Consider the following 18,850-nt stretch of genomic DNA (forward strand, 5'->3'; position numbering starts at 1 on the left):
AAACAATTTACCTGTCCTTCAACTTATATTGCAAGGCAATCACAGAAATTTGAATATTTTATATGTGCTTTCAGCTAATGTGGTAAAGCACAAAGTACTTTATGGAAGAAACAAGCAATGCCGTTTCTCCATTTGTTCTCTGAGTATTAGCATCTGTACCCTATCTTTTCATGCCACATTAAAGAGACAGTGAGTGAGGAGGGTATAAGATTATAAATTCAAAAATAAAAAGAAGAAATGAAAACAAACTTAGAAATGCCAAGGACTGGTGAGTACTAAGCTCCAGAGCAGATGGGGCACAGAGCTGGAGCCAGTAGAGACCAAGAGAAACCATAAGGAGTGAGAAGCAGCTCAGGATTGGAAACGCAGTACTGCAGCAACCTAACCCTCAACTGCACCTGCCGCATAAAGCGTTCTTAGGACACCACAAACTCAATCCGATTCTTACTTAATAACTGCTTTATTGCACGTATTTTACTATGCTAAAGTTAAAACCTTCCTTTTTGATTAAACAGAAAGGGGGAAATGCTATAAGATAGCCCTTTTGTATGCTGTGAATATATTTTATTCCCACTGGTTAATAAAATATCTGACTTGGCCTATAGTAAGGCAGGATAGAGCCAGGTGAGAAAGACAAACTGAAAACACAGGAAAAGAGCAGCCAGGAAGTGCAAGTGCAGCTTCCATTTACACTGAAGTTCTGGTAAATGTATTCCAGTGTGCAGGAAGTTAACTATATTCTTAGGAAATACATGCACCATTTCTATTCAGAAAAAGGCACAAAATATACACAATACACTCAAGTGTCTACAAAGAATAAGTATTAGGTAGGATATAAAACTGTAGTAAAATAACTAAAGATGATAAACTAGTCAGACCAGTCAGTGTCTCCCTTGACTAACAATACATTTTCAACACTATGTAGAAAAGGATCTTTATAAAACCCACATATTACTCTGTGGCTCCCAACTTCCCAAAGGCCTCTCACACACCCAGAAAAAAAGTCTGCCTTCTACACTACCTGTGGGTTCTACATACACAGCCCACCCTCTCTTGCTCCTCTCAATCCATTCCACCTCTTGTTCTTTTCAATTCACTTCAGCTACACTGCCCCTTGAAGTTCCTTGACCATGCCAAAGGCACTGCAAACGTCAACAGGACTCCCTTCCTACCTCCCCCTAAGTTCATCTTCTCTGAGGCCTCTCTGACCCCACAGCTGTCTTCATACTGAAGGGGGCTAGTTGCAGGACTACCACACCAGCTGTAGGTGTTCCGATGAGAATGGCCCCCACAGACTCACGTTTGAATACTTGGTCACTGTGTGGTGGAACTGCTTTGGAAGGATTAGAAAGTATGGCCTTGTTGAGGTTTGACACTGAGGGCAGGCTTTGAGGTTTCAAAAGACTCCTGCCAGTCCTAATGTGCTCTCTGCCTCCTGCTTTCAGATCAAGATGTGAGCTCTCAGTTGTTCCTGCCATCATGCATTTATTCTCCCATCACGGGCTCTAACTATTTGAGACCTTAAGCCCAATTAAACACGTTCTTTCTTAAGTTTCTTTGGTCATGATGTTTTATCACAGCAACAGAAAAGCAACAAAAAAACCAGGATACCCACACCCAAGGATGTGTAGTGTTTGCATATAAGTCATCATCTCTAGACTAGTTACAATGTCTATTATAATGTAAACAATGCTGTGTAAATATATTCAGAGAGTAATGGCAAGGGAAAAGTCTGTATATATAATAAAGATGCAATGACCTTTCCTGAACATTTTTGACCTGCAGTTGGTTGGATCTGTGAATACAGAATCCATGTTTATGAGGGGCTCTCCGTATAACCACACCTTACACTCTTTGCCTTATTTATATAACTACTGATCTATATTCATTTCAAGTATCTATTGGTTTATTGTCTGTCTTACCACATTATAATCTAAGCCTCATTATAATCTAAGGTTTTATAATCAAAACAGGGCAGAAGTTTTTTTTTTAATCAATTTTGTTCAAGGCTGTATACTTAGTTTCAAGAACTTCTTTAAAACACAGATAAGAATTCAAAGTGGAGTGGAAGAACGCATCTATCATCATGGTACTCAGGAGGCAGAGGCAGGAGCATCATGAGTTCAAGGCCATCCTGGGCTATATAGGTTGTTCAAACCAATCCAGGCTATATAACACTCTGTCCAAAAAATAAAAAAATAAATAAAAAATAAAATATAATTAAGTGTTCAATAAACAGCATTTAAATGAGTGGCAATATTGGACAATTAAGCCAAAAAATTTTCTCAGAAAATAAACTACAAAGTTAAAAATTACAAGGAAAAAATTAGAGACATGGAGGAGAGGGAAAAAAAAAAACAACCCATCAAGTTCACTATTTCTAGACGACAACTTCAGTTAAGGAGAGAAAAATAAATCACTAGAATAAGTTAGTAGGATTAAAATTTCGACAGCTCTTTCATATCAGCACCACAAACAGAAAGACCCACATCTAGAAATGCTACTGTGAAACCTTAAGATGTCAGGGATTAAGACTTCTGATGTAAGATGAAATAAAAAAAAATCCTTCAAAGCCATGAGAAAGCAAGAAATTGCCGCCTACCAGCAATAAAAAGCCCTAAAAGCAATGGAGCAATGCTGTGAAAATTCTAGGAGAAATTATTTCACCTTCAGATTCTAATTCCCACCAAAATGATCAATTTTGCATAAGGGTAGGAAAAATAAAGGAAAAGTGTACCTTCTATGTCTACTTTCTGAGTAAGTTACTAAATTTAGGATGTGCTTTGGTGAAGAGTAATTCAGGAAAGGATCAGATGTGATCCTGAAAGCCCTGGCTACTGAGGAAAGCAAAAGAGGCCGTGTCTCTGCAAACAGTTGGGCAGGGAGCAAAGCAGGAAGCACAGAACTAACGATGCAGGGTGAGAGGGCACCTGTAGGGCAGAGGATGCCAGAATGGGGCAGACCCCTTCAGAGACACCAAGGAGGCTGTGCTAGAGACAGAAAGTACAGAAAACAAGAAAGCCTGCAGCGGGTGAGAGAACACTGGGACTGAAGCCCTTGAAAGGCTGAGAGGAGGGCTCTAAGTTTCAGGTCAGCCTGGGAACACAGGAAGACCCAGCCACAATACAACAAAACAAGACAAGATGAGAAGGTCAGCGAGGTTCATAAAAATGAAGATAAACAAAAAGAATGAAAATTGGTAGGCACAGGAAATAAAATACAACTGTGTTTAGGAGAAAGAAGTAAAGGAAGTAGAGGCAGAAAGAGACACAGCAGTCAGAATGTTTGTTTCCCTCTGCAAAGACAACTCGGAATGATGGAATGGCAATAGTTTTTCTTTAAATGATCTCTGTGTTACTGGCATCATTCTCACTAAAAATCAACTTAAGAGACTCTGGTCAACTTGGTAGGCTCTTATCTAAGAAAGAAGTAAATATTCTCACACCCAGGCTCCTAGGTAACCCATTACTTACTGGAGAAGTTCGTTTGCCTTGAGGATGAAAGAGCCCACAGCAGTAATAGCATCTAAAGAAAACAAACAAACAAATGTCACTTGGTGAATAAGCAAAGTGTATCTAATGCAGACTACTGAGAAACGCAGACAGTACCTTCAATGCATGTAGCATCCAGTCCTAGAGGTTCGTACTTTTGTTTCCATGAAGCCATTCCTTTAAGTTCACTCAAATGATACAGTAAAGACTCGGACCCACTACAAGAGCAGAGATAAGCAGCACTGCTATCACCAAGGTCAGTAATCCCCTGCTGAACACTATTTTATCTCAGAAATAAAACCAAACACAACAATCTTTCTACAGCAAAGAATTGTTTCCCAGAACTAATTCTAAGAACTATAAGGATCATTTGCCCATCATGACAACTGAAATGAAAACACAAACCCACCGGATTAGGTTCTCTGATATGATCAGATTATGTCCCGTGCCGGTTAAGCTCTTACCAACTGATCTGCACCCCTAGTCCCAATTCTGGCACTTTACCATACGGACATTTGTTCAACAATAGACACTTCTGTTTAAAGAACAGGCTCTTAATAAGTAGGCCTGACCAGCCTGGAACTTTACAAACCAGGCTGGCCTCCAACGCACAGAAATCCACCTGCTTCTACCTCCTGAGTGCTGGGACTAAAGGCGTATGGCACCAGGCTAACCTCACAAGTATTTTTTTTTAATTTTTATTTATTATGCATACAATATTATGTCTGCGTGTATGCCTGCAGGCCAGACCAGAAGAGGGCACCAGATCTCATTACAGATAGTTGTGAGCCACCACGTGGTTGCTGGGAATTGAACTCAGGATCTTTGGAAGAGCAGGCAATGCTCTTAACCGCTGAGCCATCTCTCCAGCCCCCTCACAAGTATTTTTAAGCTGACTTCATATCAGAGTTTAGATGCTGGCGGCACAGTGGAGAACAACGGTAAAGTCACAGCCGGTCATACAGCACATCTTCCTGAAGGCCTTAGGGAAATGCACAGGTGAAATGAAGACCCTGATCTACTCCAGAAACCGAGGGCTTTTCTGATGGCACGAACGGAGCCAAGAGCTGAAGAACTCAAGGGAAAGGCAGGTGAAAGTGCTCCAAAAAGAATGGAGATGAGATAAAAGTCCTTATATGGAGGGAGCTGTACTTCAATGAGATAAAAGTCCTTATATGGAGGGAGCTGTACTTCAATGAGATAAAAGTCCTTATATGGAGGGAGCTGTACTTCAATGGCAGTGTTTACCAAACATGCCTAAGACCCTGGGCTCCATTCCCAGCACCATTATAAATAAGTTAACCAACAAATCAAGGAAAGGGTATTTATTTAAAAAGAGAGAGAGATTTAAAAAAAGAAAGAGAAAAGCCTTGGGTGGAAGACATTATCGAGTGTGGAAACCAAGTGACTCCTAGTACGGGTAAAGCAGAGAGGCAGGCATGCTCAAGGCCCGAAAAGACCTTGCTTCTAAGAGCAAAGCAAATGTAGTGCAAGCTTTTAAGGTGCAACATTAGACTCATTAGGGAAAGTGAAGTCAATAGACAGTATGGTCTAGAACAGACCAATGCAGAAAGTACTCAGGGACCTCCGAGGACTGAGGCTTGTCTAGGTACCCATGATGAAAACTGTCAAAATGCAAATCAAACACTCAGCAGCAGTCAGTTACAAACTACTTTACTCAAGTTGCTATGCACAGAAATAGCAGTAGGCCTGGTGAATCCAGGAGCAAGCCTTGGCCTAATATTGAGGAACACTGGGTCAGTCACATTACTAACTCTTGAGGGAAATGAAGATGACAAGAACAAATTGCCAATATATTAAATGAAAAAAATATAACATATTGGAGGCCACGAGGCCTATTTCATTGTTAAATGAGAAAAAAAGCCCAAATGGAGTTCAGCCTGGTTAAAAAATGTTGGAAAACTATTTCACAAAAAAGAATTGTCATTACTGACTTTAATCTTGGGTATGCTGAGCTCCCTAAAATGCCAGTGCATAGCTAGAAACGGCTTGAAAAGAGAATGTCAGACAATGGAGAGAAGGAAGCAGAAAGATGACCAACATATGTATAAATGCAGTATCAAAAAATTCTGTATCACTTCCATACCTCTGTAAGTGACTTATAACCAATTTTTGTATACTGGAATATGATGACTCTATAGACTGGCCAAGCTTTTTTAAGCCCTAGTTAAGAGAAGAAAATACATTAGCATATAACTAGGATACTATATGTCATTCCCAAAAAGAAAAAAAGCTAAGACTGTGTTAACAACCATTTAAACAAATACACTCTAACAGTACCTTCACTGTTAACTGGTTCATCAGGAGAGTCTGAAGTTCAGCACTAGAACAAAAAAAATGTTAAGAAAAAGTATTTTAGTAACTTCTCCATTCAAACTCTGGATGTACCATTTAAAACCTACATTTCTAAGTACAAATTCGATGCTGGAACAAAATAAGCATGAAGAACACCCATCAAAAGACAGAGCTGACACAGTAGAACCCAGAGATGAATGAACTATACATTTCCAAGCATCCAGAAGGTTATGGTAATTGTCACCCTGGGCAGATCTACCCAAGGTACAAGGAAGGAAAGGGTTAGCATGGATAAAGGTTCTGAGACATTTATACATCCAATATACATACATATAAACAAAATTATTACATTTATATAAAAAGTTCACGAAAAACTCTAAAAACTCACACGTGGGGGGGTCTTATAGCAGAGCTTTGCATTTTGTTTTTACAGAGAAAATAATTACTTATGAAACAATTACTGTCAGAAGAAGGTAGCAGAGAGAGTCAGATCAGAAGCCCCCGTGTGCACGCACCTGGCTTTCCCCCACAGCAGTAAGTGCATGAACTCGTCCTGCACTGACGTCGCTGTAGTTTTCTCCTAGACAAAATGAAAAAAGGGGTGATACATATTTTATGAATAATCAGCATATTTATTCGAAATAACAGGATCACAACTTCTTCCTTGGTTTCAACCTTTCCTCAGACACTGAACCCCTCATGTGGGCGTCAGTGACTAGAGACGGCCAGTCCCCTATTTCAAGACCTGCCCTTCCTCCCCACCCCACCAGCTCCATCTCACAGTCCTGCCCCACCCAACCAAAGGGGAGAGGGTCTCCCATGGTTTGGGTGTGATTTGTCCCCCAGGAGTTCATCTGCTGGAGGCCTGTCCTCGGTGTGATGACATCTAAACTGGGGACTCTTTAAGAAGTAGGTGAGGATGGAAGGTGGGTGAGTCGTTGGGAAGAAGCGAAGGTAACACTCGGAGGACCCTGGCTACCGCTTCCAAGAGTGACTGCTGAAGAGACTACCCAACCACACTGCCTGGCTTCCTTTGCTAATATGCTCCTGCCAAGATGCCACTGAAGGGACTTTAGGCAGCCCGAGCATGGCAAACATGGCTCTGGTAGGCCTTGCCCTTCTCCCTCAGTCCACCTGCCTTGCTAAAGAACCATTACATTACATTCCTAAAGCTAGCCACCAAGGCCTAGTCTCTTATTTGGTCACTTCTCCAGAAGCCGACTGCCAAGGTCCAGCTATCAGAGTATTAAAGTCTAGTAATCAAAAGCCCCCTTTGGCTCCCCTAATTAACATGCCCAATTAAAATTAAGCACCTCATCCTAACACGGGCTTTCCCCTTTAACCTTTATAAACCACCATTTTCCTATGTGCCACATCTGTCTCCTCTCTCTCCAGATGCAGTCCTTTGTCCCCCTACAGGACAAATACCCCTTCCCCTCTCTCTTGTTCCCTTCCCCTTCTCCCTCCTTCTCTATCTCCTGTCTTTGTCCCTTAGCCCCTTGCCCTCCGCCCCTTTGGAGCAAATAAATCTCCTTTGTGTTGAGAGCTAGGTCTTGGGGGTCCTGAGCCAATACCAATCCTTTCAGCCCCCGGAATGAACCTCCTCAGTGTCTGGAGAACAGGTGATGCCACGCGACCCTGAACTTCAGAATCTGAAACTAGGAGTTGAGTAAACATCTTTTCTTGATAGATTATCCAGCCTCAGTACTTCGTTACCACAACAGAAAACTGACTAGCTCAATTCTTTTTGCATACCCCCAAAATACTGAGGTTTTATCAACCCATCTGAAACAAATAATGATCTTAGCCTTTTACAAACCAAACTAATCTTTCTCTTTTTTTAAAGATTTTATTTTAAATCACGTGTGTGTGTGCGTGCGCACGTGCATGTGTGTATATATGTACACACACACATAAGTATAGGTACCCACAGAGGCTAAAGACATCAGAGTTCTCTGAAGCTGGAGTTACATTTGGATGTGAGCCAAACCAATGTGAACTTGGGCCTGCTAGGAGAGGAACAAATGCTTTCAACTACTGAGGGATCTCTCCAGACTGCCACCTGTGAGGCCGGGTCTCACTCTGTAGCTCTCATCAACCTTGAACTCATGGCAAACTTTCTAGCTTGTCTTTTTGAGTGTTGGAATTATAGCATGAACCACCCTGCCCAGTTCTGACCCTCATATATCTCATAAAACAAACACAGAGAGAATGTACTCAGTGTCTCCACAGGAAAGTTCAGTTACTAGTGCATTACCTGCACGAACTTAGTGAGACGAGAGTCCATCTGCATCAGTATTTCTTCCCATGCTTCACACATACAAGTCAGCGACAAATTTATATACTATTAACAAAAAAAAGATAGTAAAAAAAATCAAAACAACATGTTATTTCATTCTTCTTTGGCTGTCAGAGAAATCCAGAGTTTACTTTCAACTACTCTTCTAACTCACTAAAGCTGTGGGAAAAAAGACCATGGCTACGCTTTGGTAATCACTTAGCTAGGAAACTAAATTATCCAGTGATTCTTATAAATTTACAACAACACACTCCCAAGATTGTCTGGGAAAACAAGTATCCTTGTGCTTTTTACATTTTATGCATTCCATAGCATGCCAGACAGGTCCCCTGAGAAAACACCAACCTCTAGAAACTGTAACATCAAGCAAAGTAAGAACCGTAGTAAAGCAAACAAAAGATCAGTAAATCTTTGTAGGGGCTCCATCCGGGTACACTGTCTAGCCCAGCCTGTGTCTTGTTCTAACAACACATCAGAAACAGCGTGACTGAGCCCAAGGTCTCAGAAGTCTTTGCCTCCTTAGACTCACACTGCTGAGACTTCTGCGGCCATCACCATGTGAATGAGCATGGTCAAGCTCCTAGAGGAGGAGGATGCAGAGCAGAGACAAAGCCATTCCAGCACCGGGACGCACATCTGTCTGCAGATCAGTTTCTTTAAAGTGAGCTACACCAGCTATACGTCTATAAAACCATCTGGATCAGTCTAGTCCAAACTGCTCACCTACAAAACTATGAGCTGTTTTAGGATGGATTTATTATTAACAAAAGCTGAGTTATATGAACTCTTTTTCCACAATTTATCTATAATTTGTTTTAAGTTGCATTTTCATTATGAATAGCTTAGAAGATTTACAGGATTTTCCCCTTTTCTTCTGGAGGCAATTAACAGGATTGGTCAGAAGACTGTCAATTAAATTTCAACATCTGCTTTAACAAATATTGTAAGATTAGCTTATAGCACTTCTATTGCAGGTAGCTTTACAACATAAACTTTTGGTGGTTTTTCTTTATGGAAAATTAGAAACTTCCAGTAAAATGCTAACATGAAGCAAGTTATGGATTCATACCTGTAAGAGAGCTGAGATGTGAGTAAACTTTCTGGCCATCCGAGTTACTTCGGGTAAGCAGGAATACAGCAGATTGGTTTCAAGCTACAAAGTAAAACAATAAATAAAATGGGTCACAGGAGCATTTGCTTCTTTTGAAGATAAATCATTCTCAACCAGCTCAAAAACAAGCAAGTCCTTAGCACAGAGAAGGGTCTGTATCTAACTACATGCCAGAGAGCCTCTTACCAGAATTCTCCCCATTAAGCACAATGGATTTTGGAAACCAGTAAGTGACTACCTCGGGATTTCCACCTGGGGCTCAGCTCTGAGTCACCCCTCCCTTTTGTGCAGATACAGATGCAATAACCTATAACATCATTATGAGAATATTTAAAATATCCACAGATTAATGTAAAATTTTAATACAAGTAAAAATAATTAAAGGATATGAATTAAAACATGACTATCAGGAGTATGAGTCATTTTTCAATGAGGCTGTCATTATCCATTGTGTCTGGGCGTGGAGGCATAAATCTGTGACCAGTGTTTGGGAGGTACTGGCGGGAGGAGGAAGTCAAGGTCATCTTCAGCTGTGTGCAGTGAGTTGGGGGCAAGCCTAGGGTACACACACCTCACAGGAAAAAAACCTCTTCATTAGAGCTCAGATACAAACGTGATAACAGTTTCTCAGCCTCACAAAGAAGGGAAATGCAAACAGCTACAGTCCGGGCTCTTTGATGTTCTGAACAGAGACTGTAGGAAGGACGGCAAACACAACATCTCTTATTCTTTTCTTCCTACTTCTGAGAGTTCACACATACTGAGGTTAAAACACTGGGACAGCTCAGAAGAAATACTTGGGAAGACTTCTTGACAAAGCATGGCTATGATCTAAATATAGAAGCCCAGTCAGTATCCTAGTCTATAACATAAACCACAGTTTAAAAGATGTCCCCTCAAGCCGGGCGGCGGTGGCGCACGCCTTTAATCCCAGCACTTGGGAGGCAGAGGCAGGTGGATCTCTGTGAGTTCGAGACCAGCCTGGTCTACAAGAGCTAGCTCCAGGACAGGCTCCAAAGCTACAGAGAAACCCTGTCTCGAAAAACAAACAAACAAACAAACAAACAAAAAAAAAAAAAAAACCCATGTACCTAGCCAAGCAATGGTAGCACACCTTTAACCCCAGCAGAGGTTAAAGCAGAGGCAGGCAGATCCCTGTGATTTGGAGGCCAGTCTGGCTTACAAAGTGAGTTCCAAGACAGGCTCCAAAGCTACACAGAAAAACCCTGTCTTGAAAAACAAACAACAGCACAACAAAAACCCCATGTACCTGCTACTGCTATAAGGTTCTAATACTCACCTGAAAATATGAAACCTCTGCTTCGCCACTGCTGGAAACCTCTGTGACCACTGATAATGACTTCAAATCGCTTGATAAACACAGAGCAAGACAAGTACCGGCAATCTGCAAAAACAGTTATCGCCACGCCCGATACATTTGCTATACTGACAGGCTGCATCTGCTTACAACAATGGAAGCAAAAATTCACACAAACTTTAAAAAGTAGAAATGCATAACCCTGGCTCCTGACATAGCTATGGGGTGGCCCAAGGACACACCAAAACCCTGTCTGTCCTCCTCCCATGAAGGGGCCCACACCAAATACTGGAGAGCCAACACAATCCATAGAATCTGAGATACTCTCCCCCTTCATGAGTGAGAAGACTTCACAACACAGGGAGAGCTGGTACTGAGCTGAAGGCTGCTTTTGTGACTGCTTTCACATGCCAATCACCCACTGTCACTCCTGCCCACTGCAGACCTAAAAATCAACCAATCATAATCAAGTGGACCATGCCAGTCTGTAAAAGGGAAAAACTTGACTAGTTCTATCAGCAGCTCTCGACTGCTGCAAACACAGGAACACTAAATTCTATCTTACTAAAATTAACCTCTAGACATTTCAGCGGGAACAAAGTTAACCTTCTCTCTCCTTGTTCTGTAAGTAAACCAGCTGCTGTTTTCTAAGAGAAACAGAAAATTTTGAAGAACTTACCCCTGTTACTCGGGCAATTTTGAACATCCCATAAGCATAAAGCTCAATAAATCCAGAGCTGCCTCCAAGGACAAGGATGTTCAGCCTAATTGAGAACAAGGCAACACGCTGAGGCCAACCGACAGCAGAGCTGAGACAGCAGCTGCCAGCCTCAGCCTACAGCACACAGCAAGCCCTGCTACTAAGGCCTGTTACCTTTTTTTTTTTTTTTTTCAAAATGAACAACAGACTTCCCTATAGCTTCCCAAAAGATTTCTGTTTACAGTAAAATTCCATGGCACCAACTGTATTTCACACAATCAGTAATGAAATGATCCACCTGCCAACTAACACACAGTGCCATCAGTTCTTATGACGGCAATAAAAAATACATTATATAGGCTTTAAAAACTTGGAAAATTCAAATTAAATCTAGAAACCCTAGCACTTCTATCCTGCTAAGATGCTCTACAACATTACTAAAATTTAGAAAAATCAATGGCCACACAATAGACACTGCTATCTGTGTGCTGTTCAGAGATTTCAATGTCAACAGTGAAGTAACAAGATGAAGAATCCGCTGCTCACGTTCTGAAAACTGCCACAGATACAAAACATCAACCTCAAGAAATAAAATAAGACATCTGTAAAATTTACCTGACATCTCCTAAGAGCTTAATAATTTCATCAGAATTTTCTTCACTAAAACAAAAACATAAATTGGGTCATCCTTCAATATTATCTTTCAAATAATAAAAGAGCGCGTCATTTGAAAATAAGAAAGGTATACTTACCTAAATATTTTTGAGGTGTTGCTGTAACTAGAAGAAAATAGAGATAAGGTTTACTCTTGAGAAATGCATGGGAAACTGGTAACATGTTAAAAGCAGAAGAGAAATGGCAGGTTCATTCTAGAGAAATAAAACCGATACATACTTTTTCGGCAGTGTGGGCAGCTTAGGCAAGAGAAGGTTGGATTCATCCTCAGCATTATAAAATGATGTTAAGACACTAAAGGGGAGGGAAACCAAGTATCACACAACAGCAAAGATTTGACTTCTCTTTCCATTAAAAATAAATGCAGTAAAAAAAAGGTTCCTAGTTTTATAATTTTACCACAGAGATACATATAAAACAAACACTGTTAGCAATCCTGTGTGATAAGACAAAGGGGGAATTGGGGTTTTTGTTTTGTTTCAAAACAAACTGACAAGCCGGGCGGTGGTGGCTCACGCCTTTAATCCCAGCACTCGGGAGGCAGAGGCAGGCGGATCTCTGTGAGTTCAAGGCCAGCCTGGTCTACAAGAGCTAGTTCCAGGACAGGCTCTAAAAAAGCTGCAGAGAAACCCTGTCTCGAAAAACCAAAATTAAAAAAAAAAAAAAAAACTGACAAACACCTACTCACTGTACATATAGAGGAATATCAAGAAATGATTTTTTGTCAGCATATCAGCATATGAAATATATTTATATGTATTCAATATTCAGATAAACTGTGAGCTTATGATTTCTGAATTTGATCTAAGAAACCACAGTAAACAAAGTGCTAAGAATAATTTAAAGCGACTTAGAGTAATTATTGTATCATTTAATAACTGGTTCTATGGCTTATACCGACTTGGGGATGTGGCAGTCTGGTGGGTATATAAAACTATGCCATTTGCCATTATTTCTGAATAGTCTATATTTTTTATTCTTTTTTGGATTTTTATGTGTATGTGTGTTCTGCCTGCAAGGATGTGTATACACCACATATGTGCCTGCTGCCTGAGGTCAGAAGAGAGCAGCAGATGCCTGGAACTGGGGTTGTGGATGGTTGTGAGCCATCGTGTGGATGCTGGAAACCAAACCCAGGTCCTCTGCAAGAGCAGGAAGTGTTCTTAACTGCTGAGGCATCCTCCAGGTGGGATTATAGGTGTGCACCACCATGGATGGCTCAGGAATATTTTTATTGCCTTTTCTTTTTCAATTCTACTTCCAAATACAATTGGAAGTAAATGGCTGAGGAAGTGAAAAGGTAGAGACCTGATGACGGAGGGGTCATCTGCCTACGTGTTACTTTCATTGGTTAATAAAGAAACTGCCTTGACCCTTTGATAGGACAGAAAATTAGGTGGGTGGAGTAGACAGAACAGAATGCTGGGAAGAAGGGAAGTGAGGCAGTCGCCATGCCTCTCCTCTCTGAGACAGATGCAGGTTAAGATCTCTCCTGGTAAGCCACCACCTCGTGGTGCTACAGACCTGAAATCATGGTTTTCCGCCCTAGAACACACAGTGCTAGAACCTCCCTTTGGAGATGGGCTGGGACACAACTCACAGGACATGTTCTGTTTCCCTCACCTTCTAGAAACTCATGTAACTGTTATCCTTGAGCATCTGAAGATGATCACTCTGGCTTATCTTTAATGAATTTCAAACTCAGGCTAGATCCTTGTCCCCTGTTTCTTATGTACCACTTAAGAAAGCTGTCAATTAACATTCAGGATTTATAATTTCATTTGATAGTAATTTAGTGAAAATCAGTAAGAAAAAAAAAAAAAACTCCTGGAAAAAAGGACTCAATTTTCAAAAATCCTTCTGTCCCCAACATGAGCCAATGTCACTGATGCCTTAGAAGTTCCTCGCTACAACCCAGGCATTCCCTTGTCTACACAGACTAGGGAAGAACTGTTCCAGGGAACAAGAAAAAGACCCAGGCCAAGAACACAGAAGGAACCTAGCAGGCTGTCTGCTCCATCCAGCACTGTTCATGCTCTAAGAATATCCATTTAAAAAAAAAAAAAAAAAAAAGAATATCCATTAACACAGGACAAAGCTCCTCGCAAAACAAATGGCACACACACAAATAAATAAAAGTAATAAACACAACCACTCTATCTAGATAATTTCAACTAAAAGCCGCAGTGAATACACACTCACAGCGCTGACAGTCATTTCCACTCTAAACGAACATTTCAGCTGCCGGTGCCTGTAAAATGTCCACGATCACCCTACATTTGGGAGGCAGAGAGGCAAGAGGATCTCAAGCTTGAGGATGGCCTAGCCATAGAGCAAGGACACGTCTCAGAAATAACATGACAAGCTCGGAAAACCTCCCAAGTCTTCCCCCGTGGTATTCTACCTGCTTTCCACAGTCACCTCCATCCAATGCATACAGGAAACCGGAGCCTCCACGGAGAAGGAGTGTAAGCTTTCAGGCTTTTCTACATCACATAAAATAATCTTCTTGGTATCAGCGAGAGCAAAGGCCAAAACTAAAAACATGTAAGAAAATAATCAGACTAAATTAGCATGATTATTTCAGAAAAATAAACGAGCATTTCACTTACTGTCCAATTTTACTATTTCAAACACATTCTAATTACCTAAAAATTCTTTTTTGAGGGCCAGCAAGACGGCTCAGCAGAAGAGAACTTTTGTTACTGGCCTGACTGCGTTCCCCACCCCCATGCCACGGGCGGAAGAATGGAAACGATTTCCACAGGCTGTCCTGTCTCAGCACGGGCTACAGCATAAACATCCCACACATCACAGCAAATGTAACTAAAACAATTTTTTAGTTTACCAGCTTTTATTTTTTGAGACTATAATACAATTACATCATTTCCTTTTCCCTTTCCTCCCTCCAAATCATCCCATATGCCTCTCCTTGCTCTCTTCCAAACTTATGCCTCCCTGCCCCCTTTTTTATTGTTCTTTGTTTTCAGTTTTTGAGACAGGATTTCTGTGTAGCCCTAGCTGTCCTGGTTGGCCTGAAACTCAGAGATCCACCTGCCTCTGCCTCCCGAGTGCTGGGATTAAAGGTGTGCACCACCACTGCCTGGCTCCTCTTTTCCTTTAATTAACTGTTGTTACGTATGCACATATATACATATTCCTAAATACATATAAACGATCTGCTCAGTTTGTATGTCACTTGCACGTTTTCAGGGCTGCCCACTTGTAATGGACAGACGATTGTGTACTCTTCTCTGAGGAAGACCATTTCTCCTGCTCTCACATTTCTTAGTAGCCTGTAGTTCTTTGTGCAGGGTGAGGCCTCCTGGGCTTTCTCCTGTTCACATTAACATTTCCATGTTTCTTTGTTCAGCTCCTGTTTCAAGAGCCACGTTGGTGAGACTTTTACGGGTTTATCTATTCTTTTAGGTAATATTTTAGAAACCAAAGAGATCCTTTCATATAGTTATGCCTATTACTTAAGCTCATTGTCACATGTTCAAACTACATCACCTGTCTACTAGCTTCCCACATATTCTATTTATTAACTTACACAACAAAGTCTCCAGACTGGGACCTGCTTTCAACAAGAAAATATCTAACAGGTGCCGGGTGATTATTCACAAGAGACATATACCATCCTTGTTGTCTCCCCCAGCCCTGTTCACAAGTCTACAAGACAGAAAGCGGCTCCATTTGCTGTTTTCTTAAATTCTTTTTATTCTCTTTATTCCACCCCCATGCTAAGAAACAAGATGAACAGATGCCAGGAATCTCTGTCCTCTGACTGTGTCCTCTTAACTGCTCAAGAAACTACCAGGGTAAAACACACACACACACACACACACACACACACACACCAAACGATCAGACCTTGTGGAAATGGAGGCATGGTCACAGTGGGCAGGCCCTTAGGTGTAGCAAGCTGCCTGCACACAGGGTATTGATGAACCTCACATTCAGTGCTAAATGAACTGGGTGGAAAAGAAGGCTCTGATGGCACCGAATGGACTGGTGAGTGGTGACCGACGCTTGTCAAATGGTGTGGGACAAAAGAGCAGCGAGAACAGAAGCCGAGTACTTTGTGGATGTGTCAGGCTTCAATCCCATGTGCCACAAAGCTCATTAAAGAGTCATCTTTGCCAACAACAGACTTACATGAAAAAAAAATTTTAAACATTCTAAAAAAAAATCTCAAACTAGTATTTATAATTCTAATATAAGGTCAGGTATGGTAACACATCTTTAGTCCCAACACTTGAAGGCAGAGGCAGGTGGAGCTCTCTAAGTTCTAGTCCCAGGCCAGTCAGGCCTCTCCAGTAAGACCTGTATAACAGAAACAAAATCATAACTAAAATATACCCAGAAAAAATATATTCTTTTATAAAACAGGCTTCCTTTTAGAATATACTTTATGAAAATGAAGAGTATGTTTATAACATTATCATTACGTTTGCCATCTGGTCTCCAGGCCAAACAGGTCACTTCTTTTCCTGTATTTTCATTTGGTGGAAAACTCCAAACTCGATGAAAACTTGCAAGCCGATGAAGTAAAACCTAAGACGAAAAGATATAATAGCAGAAACTTGCAAACTCATTTTCAGAAATAAAAGGGACCTAGATCCACAGAGTAAAATTTTTTAATTATTATTTGAGTACTTAACTATCCAAAGAACAAAAGAGAACAGTGTCTGAATGAATATAAGATATTTTCAAAGACACGGGTGAACTGAGAAGGCCCAACTTAGCCCTGTACATACTTGTATGAGTATCTTGCCTACATGAATGCATTTGTACCACAACCGGGCAGTCAGTGCCTGAGGAGGCCATCAGAGCTCCCCAGAACTGGTGTTACAGTTACACCGGCGCTATGGGCCAAACCCAGGTCATCTCTGAGAACACCAAGCGCTCGTGGTTGCTGAGCCATGTCTCCAGGCCCTTTGAAACTTTTTAAAAAGTTTTTAGAAAAGGTTAAGGCTATCCAAGCTGACAACAAAAGAAGTCACACAAACAGCACCAAAAGGTAGCTGTGGCAAAATAAAATAACAACGCCTGCGACTTTAGCCCATGCTTTCAGCTATGTCACGCTCTGGCCATGGATCTCAGGGCAAAGGCATGGCAGCCACCATGATGATGAAACTGGGCACACTAAGATTCCTGAGATCGCCTTACCATCTAGTTTCCCATACTTGGCTGCATACACACCAATTACCTGGCTACTGTCAGGGGAAAACTGCCAAAAGGTGAGGAGAAAATAGGCATAGGTGAAGGTTTCCTTTCAAGATGGCAGCCAAGTAAACAGTAATTCTCGACAGAAAGTTGGAGTATGCTTTGGTTATATACCCGATAAAGCATGTTCGACTGGCAACGCTCGCACACATTCTGCCAGGAATCCTGTGAGACACCAGCCTGTAAACTTAATGATCTTTTAAATAGTTAGCTAGATGTCACCAAGATATAAAAACTCTGAAGCATCCTCCGGAGCAACGTCACACATGCATTTCCAGCTAGACGTGACAACAGTTCATCTTCATTCTTCTGCTAATCTGAAAGCCATCTCTGGATGGAGTATGTGGAGTCTGCTCGGATGGTGCATCCCTGGCCAAATCAATTCATGGCGACCTGGGCGTGCACAACTTTGTGGACATTTGTTCTTTTAACCACAAAGGAAATAGAACTATAAACCATGTTTAGCAGAGACGGTCCTTTACACTTCCATGTGAGGTCAACTGCCACGATGAGATAAGGCAGACAGCTGATCCGCCATGTCTGCAAAAGGGGAAACTGAGGCTCGAGGCATGCCTGGCTCCTCGCCGGCTCACTTACCTCGCCTGTAGTGTTGGCCAAAGCAATGAGGTCCCGCTTGGGAGACCAGACCAGGAAAACAATCTCCTGTGGCAGCTGCTTCTCTCCCACCACCCGGAAGGATGGGAAACACGTCGGAAAGCGCAGCATGGGGCCGGTCCTGCAACGATGCTCAGGGAAAGGCCGCAGGAGCACCGGGCCACTAGCCTTGGTGCAGAGTCCTGCCTGCAGCGGTACCTGCCAGAGTCACAAGCCTAACCAGCGGCCTTCCCCGCCCTCTCCCTCCGCCCTCGGCGCTCAGAGGAAGCTTCCGGCGCCGACGCCGACGCCAGGACGTCCTCGCGAGAGGAAGTGAGTGGCTCGGCGGCGGCGGGGCGAGGCGGGGCGAGGCGGGGCGAGGCGGGGCGGGGCGGGGCGGGGCGGGGCGGGGCGGGGCGGGGCGGGCGAGTGCGGCGGGCAAAGCTGTAAGCGCCGGGGCGGAGTGTACTCTGAGGTCCTTGGGGTTCGCTATTTCTGCTAACCGGGTGTCCAGCAAGCACCGAGAGCAATCCTTAGTGTGTATGTGCAGATCTATGGGAACCCTTCCGAGTCTTTTCCTTTTGCTCAGAAATTCTCTGCTGTGGAGAAAGGGATTGCCACAGGTTTATGCTCTGATCAAAACTCCCGATCCACACACTGGGCCGTCTTGGTAGTTTTCAGCCCTGGCTGCACAGCATAACTGGAGAGAGAGGAAAACAACAACAAACAAACAAACCTCCCTATCGGGCAGCGTGTTAGCAAATTAAAAGTTAATTAACCATTAAAAAACACTAAAAGATTCCGACTTACAACCAAATGTTAAAGAGCTTTCACCCTCCGTGACACGGAACAAATAATAGTTTGATTTCCCACACTATTTAAATGAGCACTTCACAAATCCAACACAGTTACGAGGAACCAAAATTTATTCTACAGCTATCCGGACAGACACCGCCCAGGCAAAGTCAGTAGTCGGCATACTGATAACAACTGTGCTAAGGGGCAGTTTCAAGTATAAAGCCCATACTACAAGATGGGAGAGCACTCTTCTGGGCAGAGTGAGCCACGGTTTATCATCTGAAGTACTCTTTTTTCTTTCTTTTTAAAACTGTCTCCC

General features: G+C 42.2%; 1 protein-coding gene across 2 annotated transcripts in view; it reads right to left on the reverse strand.

Moving 5' to 3' along the window:
* Anapc4 (anaphase promoting complex subunit 4) overlaps positions 1-18,043 on the reverse strand; it is a 30,555-nt gene extending 12,512 nt beyond the window's left edge. Inside the window, exons 1-15 of one of the 2 annotated variants that reach the window (XM_038342020.1) lie at positions 17,737-18,043; positions 16,362-16,467; positions 14,315-14,447; positions 12,130-12,204; positions 11,988-12,014; positions 11,851-11,895; positions 11,215-11,299; positions 10,518-10,622; positions 9,176-9,259; positions 8,065-8,151; positions 6,323-6,387; positions 5,793-5,835; positions 5,599-5,675; positions 3,609-3,709; positions 3,474-3,525 (exon numbers count right to left, since the gene is read on the reverse strand). In XM_038342020.1, the coding sequence (XP_038197948.1) occupies positions 3,474-3,525; positions 3,609-3,709; positions 5,599-5,675; positions 5,793-5,835; positions 6,323-6,387; positions 8,065-8,151; positions 9,176-9,259; positions 10,518-10,622; positions 11,215-11,299; positions 11,851-11,895; positions 11,988-12,014; positions 12,130-12,204; positions 14,315-14,447; positions 16,362-16,467; positions 17,737-17,865 (1,214 nt within the window). In that variant the 5' untranslated portion in view covers positions 17,866-18,043. The remainder of the gene's footprint in view (positions 1-3,473; positions 3,526-3,608; positions 3,710-5,598; positions 5,676-5,792; positions 5,836-6,322; positions 6,388-8,064; positions 8,152-9,175; positions 9,260-10,517; positions 10,623-11,214; positions 11,300-11,850; positions 11,896-11,987; positions 12,015-12,129; positions 12,205-14,314; positions 14,448-16,361; positions 16,468-17,736) is intronic. The other variant, XM_038342029.1, reaches the window with a different exon arrangement.
* Positions 18,044-18,850: the final 807 nt, after the last annotated feature.

Source organism: Arvicola amphibius, chromosome 1 (assembly GCF_903992535.2).
Source record: "Arvicola amphibius chromosome 1, mArvAmp1.2, whole genome shotgun sequence".
In the NCBI taxonomy this organism is placed as follows: Eukaryota; Metazoa; Chordata; class Mammalia; order Rodentia; family Cricetidae; genus Arvicola; species Arvicola amphibius.